This window comes from Xenopus laevis, chromosome 9_10L, assembly GCF_017654675.1.
Source record: "Xenopus laevis strain J_2021 chromosome 9_10L, Xenopus_laevis_v10.1, whole genome shotgun sequence".
Lineage (NCBI taxonomy): Eukaryota > Metazoa > Chordata > Amphibia > Anura > Pipidae > Xenopus > Xenopus laevis.
Window position 1 is genome coordinate 133,184,740 of NC_054387.1, and position 11,057 is coordinate 133,195,796.

The 11,057-nt window shown below is 48.8% G+C and overlaps 1 protein-coding gene across 1 annotated transcript; it reads right to left on the minus strand.

Annotated features, from left to right (window-relative positions):
* Positions 1-10,123, minus strand: nlk.2.L (nemo-like kinase, gene 2 L homeolog). Its single transcript, XM_041576457.1, has 11 exons — positions 9,706-10,123; positions 6,105-6,234; positions 5,163-5,218; positions 4,506-4,612; positions 3,931-4,016; positions 3,530-3,739; positions 3,014-3,115; positions 2,489-2,575; positions 1,857-2,055; positions 1,665-1,758; positions 1-977 (listed from the first exon to the last, which is right to left on the minus strand). Exons 1-11 carry the CDS (start codon positions 9,927-9,929, stop codon positions 929-931), a joined length of 1,344 nt encoding a protein of 447 aa, XP_041432391.1. The 5' UTR covers positions 9,930-10,123; the 3' UTR covers positions 1-928.
* Positions 10,124-11,057: the final 934 nt, after the last annotated feature.

The window sequence follows — 11,057 nt, forward strand, 5'->3', positions numbered from 1 at the left end:
TTCAAGTTTTCAGGGATTCTGATTTTTTTTTTTTTCACATTTAGGAAAAAACAAAAATATTTAAACATAAATCATAATAAAAATAAACACTTAATGGAAGAGGTAGATTATTGAATGGGTTTCAAACCATTGGTACAGTGATACATTTCACTCGGCCTAACACAACGGGACACACACATCTGTACACAAGATATAAGTTAAAAACGAGGGAGTCGTGAGAAGGGAGGAATAAACAGTCACATATTCTGTCTGGGACTCGTGTCCTGCCATGGGCTGTTACAACTGCCGTCCTCAGGAATGACAGGGTTAATGATGGAACTGGTCTTTAACCCTTGCGATTCCACGGAGAGATAACCCCAGGGTGTCACAGCTTGTGCAGAACTTCATGCAAGCGATACTCACAGGCTGTAGTTACATTCCAACAAGCGACTACACTTGCCAACATTTCCCAGTGGACCCGGCTTGTATAAAACGGACAAATGTTTGGATTGGGCTGTTCCATTGCTTTTGGGCAACAATAAAACAAAAAATCTAGCTGGTGGTGGCAGCACGGGGTTCAGCAGTGGATGTGGCTCAGGACACAACATGACAGAATATCGGGGCAGTGCTGGAGAGGGGAATTCGGATAAGGCAGAGAAAATCTCTGTACAGAAAATATTTACAGCGTCCTTTATCCATGGAACAGGGCCCTCAGCCAATCACGGCCGCCCCCCATTGGGGAGAGGAATGGAACCACACAGGATTCTGGGAGGCAAAATGCAGCCGGCAGTTGTGGTGATGGGGTGTCAGGTAGAACATAAAGAGGGAATGGGCTGGGGGAAAGGGGAGAAGCAGGCGAGATGCCCCCATTCAGCAGCGTCACGTCATACCCTGGGGGTTTAACAGCCCGAGAAGTGGGGGGACTGGAGCCAAATCCTGAGACACCTCTTCATCTCTCTTCCTTCTTGGAAACCTTAGAGGAATGCCACGCCGTTGATCTGGGGGGGACAGAAAGATCAGAGGGAATGAAGGACCCAACAGGGATGGGAAACCTCGTATCTATCCCCCATTTAAAAGAGACATAGGATAAATGAAAAAAACCTAATTTTGTAGGCAATTATAAGTATTTATGGTGTTTTTACATGCTGCTAAAAATATCTTTAAAAATAGCCCCTTTATTGGAGCTCCCTATAGATGTTCTCTGGTCCCTGTCTGTGTTTCACATGAGGGGTGGGCGTGTCCCTGCCAGAAGCACAGTAGGAGGGGGACAGCCAATCACAGCCCTGCAGTCACACAAGCACAGACAGGCTTCAGTTCCCTATCAGGTCCTGCTAGCTGCTGATTGGTTCCTGTCCTACAGTGCAGTGAGCTGAGTGCACAGCCTGGGAATTCAGGGAGCAGCAAGTGGAAGAGAAGGGAGGGATTATTAGGGGTTTTTGCAGAAATATTCAATAAATCAGCCTGAAACACTACTTTTTTAAGCACAATTCTTCTGTATCTAAATGAGTATAATGTACTGGTACATTCTTATTTTTTACACAATATGTTTTCTTTAAATATTGAACGGTATTATTAAACAATTCCGCTAAATTTTTTCAAAGCCGCAAAGAGAGGAGCCAGCGTGGCGGATAACGTGGCCTCCCATTGGTTTATGTGTGAAGTCATGGGGAGGGCCAGTCACTTACCTGATGAAGGTTTTGAAGGCTGCAGAGTGGGGATTAATACACAGAGGGGGGCGCTTGCCCTGCTGCTGCTCAGTGATAAAGCGATGAACCAGCTCTGTGTAGAATAAACCAAAGATATAAGAAAACCGAGAAACAGAGAACACAGTGAAATCAGTAAAAAAAAAAAAAAAGGGGGGGGGGATAAACACTGACCTTTGACCTGCCAGACAGAGGTGAGGCTTTTCTCGTAGGAGTCATCAAATCGGTTGGTGGCCGTGGGCTCAAAGTCTGCAGTGTAGACCCGCCCAGAGGACACGGAGTAGCAGCAGTGACACATACACGTGTGGTAGCGCAGGCGACCTTCTTCCAGATAGGGGTGGGCCAGGGCATCCTTGGCAGAGATCCGCTTCAGCTGTAACAGGTGATAAAAGGGATGTATATAAAATATGTCGTTTCTACCCATATTAAAACTCCACTATAGTTTATATAAACAAGCTGCTGTGTAGCCATGGGGGCAGCCATTCAAGCACAGGATACACAGTAGATAACAGATAAGTACTACTATAGTTTATATAAACAAGCTGCTGTGTAGTCATGGGGGCAGCCATTCAAGCACAGGATACACAGTAGATAACAGATAAGTACTACTATAGTTTATATAAACAAGCTGCTGTGTAGCCATGGGGGCAGCCATTCAAGCACAGGATACACAGTAGATAACAGATAAGTACTACTATAGTTTATATAAACAAGCTTTGATTGGCTGCAACATCTGGTTCCTTTAGTTATCCATCATGTATCAGAAAGTGGTAGTGGAAAACTGCTAAAGGAAAGGATTGGCTCACCGGGTCAAACAGCAGCATCCGGCACAGGAGGTGAACAGCCTCATGGGTAGCTTCTCCCGAGAGCATGTACAGGACCGAGAGGGACGGCTGCAGAGGGACATGGGGATGTTATGTGCAACACGGCTACAGTAATACCTCATATATACAGTAACCCATTATATACAGTAACTATATATATATATATATATATATATATATATATATATATATATATATATATATATATATATATATATATATATATATATATATATTTTAACATCATATACACAGCAATACATCATATATACAGTAACCCATTATATACAGTAACCATATATATATATATATATATATATATATATATATATATATATATATATATATATATTTTAACATCATATACACAGTAATACATCATACACAGTAACCCATTATATACAGTAGATCATCATCTATACACAGTAACATATAATATATACAGTAACCCATCATCTATATAGTAACATATAGAGGCTCATCTAACCACATTGTCTCTACACTTACCGGCTTGTGGGGGCCACGTAGAATGTGAGCTCTTGCTCCCTCACAGGCCGAGCGCATGGCGGTGAGAGGGGGGGTGCCCAGGAGATCAGTGATCAGGTCCAGCTGTGGGGCCAAACACACTATTACCAAACAAAGTGGCATTAACAGGACTGTGGGCTCAGGGAGGCTTCGTACAGGCTCCCCAAATTAACAGCACTGAAACTGTTGGGGGACATAATGTACAACGAATTATGGGTCATGACTCGGCCCAGGGAATTCTGACCAATGACTGCAGTTTGTGTTTTATCCAGGAACTGTGGGAGGAGCTCAAGATACTCAGACAGGATTCTAAATGCCACATTTAGTACAGGAGGCGAAGGCAACATTCTGCCCCAGAATTCCCAGCAGCACAAATGTGCCAATGGCTTCCTGTATACTGGGACATTGCAATCTCACCCCCAGGGATTCTGGAATAAACAAGTCTGTTCCCAAGGGATTCTGGGATATTGACGGCTACCCCTATAGGATCACTGTTACCTGCTGAATGGGGCTCTGGGCCTGAAAAAGGATCCTTCTCCCCAGGAGTTCAGCGAAGATGCAGCCGACAGACCAGATATCAATGGCACTGCGGTAGTGTCGGCTCCCCATCAGGATCTCAGGGGCCCGGTAATACTGAGTCACCACCTCCTGGGTCATGTGCTGCGACTCATCCAGTTCCTCCACCCGGGCCAGACCAAAGTCACAGATCTGTGGAGGGGTGGGAGAGACATTAATGGTATGATCTGGGGTAGTTGGGGGGTTATGTACAGAAGCAGGAGGAAGAGAGTGGGCGGGGCCATGGGGCAGAGGGAGTGGTGGAAAAGCACAAGATTGAATGGCTGAGGGGTAAAACAGAACAAGTGGAAAAGCAAAGACTTGGGTAATTGGGGGATTTGCACCTTTAGAACACAGTTGCTGTTGACAAGCAGGTTCCCTGGTTTAATGTCTCTGTGCAGGATCCCAGCAGAGTGCAGATACTTCAGGCCTGCAAGGAAAAGAGCAACAATAAGATCTATAGTGTTATCTACCTTTGCTACTGCACTCGCCCACCACCCTGCTCTAACACCTACTCCCAGCTTTAACAGTATCCACCCATTAATCCCACCCAGAACAACTGGCCTGCCCATTATCACCTCCTTTTCGGCAGCATTCTCTACCCCTGCAGAGCATTCCCTCACCCAATGGCCCCTAACCCTGCAGAGCATTCCACCCCACCATTGGCCCCTACCGCTGCAGAGCATTCCCTCACCCATTGGCCCAGTAACCCTGCAGAGCATTCCCCAATCCATCAGCTCATACCCCTGCAGAGCATTCCCTCACCCATTGTCCCAATAAGCCTGCAGAGCATTCCCTCACCCATTGGCACCTACCTCTGCAGAACATTCCCCCGCCCATCGTCCCCCTACCCCTGCAGAGCATTCCCTCACCCATTTGCCCAGTAACCCTGCAGAGCATTCCCCAATCCATTCCTTACCGCGTAGGATCTGATAGAGGAAAACCTTGATGTGGTCGGAGCTGAGCGGCTGGGGGGACACTATAACCTTGTGCAGATCAGTCTGCATGAGCTCTGTGATCACATATCTGTCATGGCGGCAAGTCAAAGACTGTAACTACTGGACAATACTGTTTACTAGCCGGCCAGGGAAAGATTAGCCCATGCACTTCTAACTTCCTGCTCAGTCATGCCACAGGAAACAAAGACTTCCTACAATGGAACCAGTGGTGTGCAGGAAAAAAGCTCCCTCACTGGCCTGAAATACAATGAGAGAGTTTGCACATCGATTGTCAATACTACAACAAGACTTCAGTTCTACAGAATCCAATTTAAGGGCCATTTTTAAAATCATCCTCACAATTAATAACACAGAGCACCTGCCTTAGAATTTGGCTTCATTTAATACAATTAAAAAGAAAGTTGATAAAACGACTCCCAATGTAATTTATCAACATTCAGCTGAAAGTAGAATCCCCCATAAACAGCCCTATATATATATATATCTATATATATCTATATATAATAACGGTGCGGTATATACAGTACAGCGGGGCTCATTCCAACATGTGACACGGGATAGAAACCCTCTCATGATCCAGACAAGCTCAATGGGCAGACCTAGAGGAGTAAGGATACATCTCTTCAAAGCAGTCGATCTGGGGGGGCTGCAGAATATCCAGAGCAGACAGAACCTGTGGGAAACAGACGGTTACACTGGGGCAGACAAGTTGCCTTTCTGGGCAGGGCAGTGGGATTTGGGCATTTTTTCAGTACAAGTTAAAGGGACTCTCCTATTGATAGAGGTGTACAATACTTGTTACTGATACGATTTGTTGAATGAAAAAAGTAGCGGATTAAAAACAAGATGTTGCAGCATTGAAGAGAAACAGAAGGGCAGCTCACAAGTGGGTAATGCCAACGTCTCACACTGGAGGGAAGAGCTCAATAACAACTGATATGAAGCGACAGCACATGTCTCATGTATGAAGCGACAGCACATGTCTCATGTATGAAGCGACAGCACATGTCTCATGTATGAAGCGACAGCACATGTCTCATGTATGAAGCGACAGCACATGTCCCATGTATGAAGCGACAGCACATGTCCCATGTATGAAGCGACAGCACATGTCCCATGTATGAAGCGACAGCACATGTCCCATGTATGAAGCGACAGCACATGTCCCATGTATGAAGCGACAGCACATGTCTCATGTATGAAGCGACAGCACATGTCTCATGTATGAAGCGACAGCACATGTCTCATGTATGAAGCGACAGCACATGTCTCATGTATGAAGCGACAGCACATGTCTCATGTATGAAGCGACAGCACATGTCTCATGTATGAAGCGACAGCACATGTCTCATGTATGAAGCGACAGCACATGTCTCAGGTATGAAGCGACAGCACATGTCTCAGGTATGAAGCGACAGCACATGTCACATGTATGAAGCGACAGCACGTCACATGTATGAAGCAGGATGGCACCGTGTCTAGCACTACCCGGTCATACAGAACCACTCTGATATTAGCACCAGTCACGTCAGTGCCGTCTCCCCCACGCAGCCCCTTACATTGTCGTGTTTGAAGAAGCAGAGCATCTTGAGTTCTCTGAAGACCCTCTTGCAGGACACCAGGTTCTGGAAGACATTCGGCATCTTCTTGAGAGCAACACGTTTGCCATCCCGAGGGTCCGTCACCGACCTGTGGGTCCAACACAATCAGAATGTTATACTACACAATGCCCAATTCATGTGGGGGCACATCAGCCTCAAGTCACATTCTCCTGACGGACCCCTGAAACTGCTCATTTCCCTTAATTCCAATAAAGGAACCAGCAGGTGTGGTGTAACTACAGACCCACCGCCTGGGGGCCAAATCTGTACCCCCCCCAATCACACCTGCACCCCCCAATCACACGGGCACATCTCTCCAATTACACCTACACCCCCCAATCACACGGGCACGTCTCCCCAATTACACCTGCACCCCCCAATCACACTGGCACGTCTCCCCAATTACACCTGCACCCCCCAATCACACGGGCACGTCTCCCCAATTACACCTGCACCCCCCAATCACACTGGCACGTCTCCCCAATTACACCTGCACCCCCCAATCACACGGGCACGTCTCTCCAATTACACCTACACCCCCCAATCACACGGGCACATCTCCCTAATTACACCTGCACCCCCCAATCACACTGGCACGTCTCCCCAATTACACCTTCACCCCCCAATCACACGGGCACGTCTCCCCAATTACACCTGCACCCCCCAATCACACGGGCACGTCTCCCCAATTACACCTGCACCCCCCAATCACACTGGCACGTCTCCCTAATTACACCTTCACCCCCCAATCACATGGGCACGTCTCCCCAATTACACCTGCACCCCCCAATCACACGGGCACGTCTCCCCAATTACACCTGCACCCCCCAATCACACGGGCACATCTCCCCAATTACACCTGCACCCCCCAATCACACGGGCACATCTGCCCAATTACACCTGCACCCCCCAATCACACGGGCACATCTCCCCAATTACACCTGGACCCCCCAATCACACGGGCACATCTCCCCAATTACACCTGTACCCCCCAATCACACGGGCACATCTCCCCAATTACACCTGTACCCCCCAATCACACTGGCACATCTCCCCAATTACACCTGCACCCCCCAATCACACAGGCACAGCCCCCCAATTACACCTGCACCCCCCAATCACACGGGCACATCTCCCCAATTACACCTGTACCCCCCAATCACACTGGCACATCTCCCCAATTACACCTGCACCCCCCAATCACACGGGCACATCTCCCCAATTACACCTGTACCCCCCAATCACACAGGCACATATCCCCAATTACACCTGTACCCCCCAATCACACAGGCACATCTCGCCAATTACACCTGCACCCCCCAATCACACAGGCACATCTCCCCAATTACACCTGCACCCCCCAATCACACGGGCACGTCTCCCCAATTACACCTGCACCCCCCAATCACACGGGCACGTCTCCCCAATTACACCTGCACCCCCCAATCACGGGCACATCTCCCCAATTACACCTGCACCCCCCAATCACACGGGCACATCTCCCCAATAACATTTAGTGCTATAAGTGCCATGCACAAAAGGACATAAGGACAGAGACACACGTGGAGATTCGGGAGATTTAGTCGCCCAGCGACAAATCTCCTCTTCTTCGGGCGACTAATCTCCCTTAAATTTCCTCATGAAGCCACTTTGGAAATGAATTGCACCTCGTGTCGTCCCACTGGAGATTTACATTCTAGTCGGCAGGAGGCAGTTCGGGGAGATTAGTCGCCCAAAGAAGAAGAGATTTGCCGCTGACTAATCTCCCCCAAATCTCCACGTGTGTCTCTGCCCTAAAAGTGTCCCCTTTATATGTCCTGCCAGCACAGAGGTGCCCAGTAATGTCCAGTCCCACAGTGGGCGCCATATAATGACTCTGCCAGTTTTATACAGAGATTATCAGCTCTAGATCCAGTAGCCCCACTGAGCCCTAGTGATGCCCCCCTGCCCGTTATACAATGTAATGCCCATTCATTAGTCATTAGGAACCCAGTGCTGCCAGTGGCTCCCAAGCATAGAAGTCCCTTCATTCTGCTTCAAGTGTAATAAACATATAAAGTTCTGATCCGGTTCTTGTGCCACGTCCCTGTCTATGAGCCAGTGCTACGGGCCCAGTGATTCCCAGATAAGGGCCACAAACGGCATCTAGTGGCCCTGGCACCGACACTTCCAACCTGAACGGACATTTATGAAGTGAAAACCGGATACAGGTAGTGCTGAGAAATCACTATATGGGCCCCATTGATTCCTACCTATGGACAACAGACAGTGCAGGGGCCACATCTATTGGTACCTATGGACAACAGACAGTGCAAGGGCCACATCTATTGGTACCTATGGACAACAGACAGTGCAGGGGCCACATCTATTGGTACCTATGGACAACAGACAGTGCAGGGGCCACATCTATTGGTACCTATGGACAACAGACAGTGCAGGGGCCACATCTATTGGTACCTATGGACAACAGACAGTGCAGGGGCCACATCTATTGGTACCTATGGACAACAGACAGTGCAGGGGCCACATCTATTGCTACCTATGGACAACAGACAGTGCAGGGGCCACATCTATTGCTACCTATGGACAACAGACAGTGCAGGGGCCACATCTATTGCTACCTATGGACAACAGACAGTGCAGGGGCCACATCTATTGGTACCTATGGACAACAGACAGTGCAGGGGCCACATCTATTGGTACCTATGGACAACAGACAGTGCAGGGGCCACATCTATTGGTACCTATGGACAACAGACAGTGCAGGGGCCACATCTATTGGTACTTATGGACAACAGACAGTGCAGGGGCCACATCTATTGGTACCTATGGACAACAGACAGTGCAGGGGCCACATCTATTGGTACTTATGGACAACAGACAGTGCAGGGGCCACATCTATTGGTACTTATGGACAACAGACAGTGCAGGGGCCACATCTATAGGTACCTATGGACAACAGACAGTGCAGGGGCCACATCTATAGGTACCTATGGACAACAGACAGTGCAGGGGCCACAACTATTAGTACCTATACCTATTGGTACCCAGTGGCTCCCAAGCATAGAAGTCCCTTCATTCTGCTTCAAGTGTAATAAACATATAAAGTTCTGATCCGGTTCTTGTGCCACGTCCCTGTCTATGAGCCAGTGCTACGGGCCCAGTGATTCCCAGATAAGGGCCACAAACGGCATCTAGTGCCCTGGCACCGACACTTCCAACCTGAACTGACATTTATGAAGTGAAAACCGGATACAGGTAGTGCTGAGAAATCACTATATGGGCCCCATTGATTCCTACCTATGGACAACAGACAGTGCAGAGGCCACATCTATTGGTACCTATGGACAACAGACAGTGCAGGGGCCACATCTATTGGTACCTATGGACAACAGACAGTGCAGGGGCCACATCTATTGGTACCTATGGACAACAGACAGTGCAGGGGCCACATCTATTGGTACTTATAGACATCAGGAAGTTCCCCAGTGAGTGTGATCTCCAGTCTCCAGACAAGGGTTGGGCCCCAGACAAGTAGAAGCAGCAGCTCGTTACTCACCAGACCACTCCGAATGCCCCGTATCCGATGGGCCTGTCGGGCTCCGGGTCTCTCCCTTCCCCGTTACACTGGGGGGCGCTGAGAGCTTGGGGTAAAGGCGAAGGAACAGCCCCTCCCCCATTGGGACAGTAGAACTTTTGGCCCAGGGGGGGCTGGATGAGACCACCGAACACCCCCGCGCACAGCTGCCCCGGAATGGAACGGCCCGAGCCCGGGAAGGCCATGGGGAGAGCTGGGCCCTTCCCTACACGGATGTCCCCCGGGCACGGACACGGCACATGCTGCTGCCCCCCGGTCGGCCCGAGGATTCGGCTCAGTCACAGGGTTGGGGGAGGGGGGTCCCTGCACTCGCTGCTCCGGAGACCCCGTGCGGCACCAGCTGCAACAATGCGCCGGCCCGGCATGCACCGCGGCTTAAAGGGCCGCCCTTAAAGGGAACGTCTCCTCCCCTGTCACTGGCATCAGACAGAGAGATACAAATACATGTACTGTCACCTTGTGTTTCTGTAACACTGATTTATATATATATATTCTATTGTCACTGCTCTGCCTCCATTTGACTGATGTGCACCGTCGGTCATGACTGTGGATCTTCTTTTATGAGTCACTGCAGGTTTTTCTCTGGGGCTTTAATTTCCTCCCTCCAATAACCGACAGCAACTCTGACCCTCTTCCACCTGCTCCACCTTGTCTCTCAGTCCAGACTGTGTGTGACTGTCCCAGAGAGCTTACAATCTAATGCTCCTATGTCACACCCAGTCCAGTCCAGCAGTCTGTGTGTCAGACATAGGAACATTAGATTTGATGTCAGTTGTATATATAAATATGATTACAGCCTCTATTGTGTATATACAAGTGTATATATATATATATTTATAATTAACCCCTACAAGTGGCATCAGCCAGTGCTGCTGTACCAGTGACCTCTCACATCAAACAACACAAACTGCAACGTCGCTCTCACAAGCAAATTGTTGTGTAAGAGAGAGACACAACAGACTTTGGATTATTCATGAAATGTTCCTGCAGCCCAAACAGGTGTTACACTGGGGGGATGTTGCTCATGTGTTTGGGCCAGTATCAGCCTACATTTGGCTCCTTACTCAATAGTCCCTCATTAAGTGGCCGGTGGTAACTGCCATCAAGTGGCAAATTCTCCACAAAGTGAGTGGGTGACATTTTCTTATTGGCTCCAGTGTCTGCGGATGCAGGGGGGGGGGGCAGGAGAATGGGGGGCCCATGAGACCCTAATCAATGAGCAATTTCAATATATATTGGTAAAACAGGAAAACCTCTGGATATGTTGTGGGCCCTAAACTGAATTTGCTGTGGGGCCCAGTAACATCCAGTTC

Bases quoted from the DNA above. Each gene is read 5' to 3' on its own strand.
- nlk.2.L (XM_041576457.1), bottom strand. From the start codon at position 9,929: ATGGCCTTCCCGGGCTCGGGCCGTTCCATTCCGGGGCAGCTGTGCGCG. The intron at 3,116-3,529 runs GTAACAGTGATC...TTGGCCCCACAG, and splicing joins CCCAGAGCCCCATTCAGCAG to CTGGACCTGATCACTGATCT. The intron at 1,759-1,856 runs GTCAGTGTTTAT...TATTCTACACAG, and splicing joins CTCTGTCTGGCAGGTCAAAG to AGCTGGTTCATCGCTTTATC.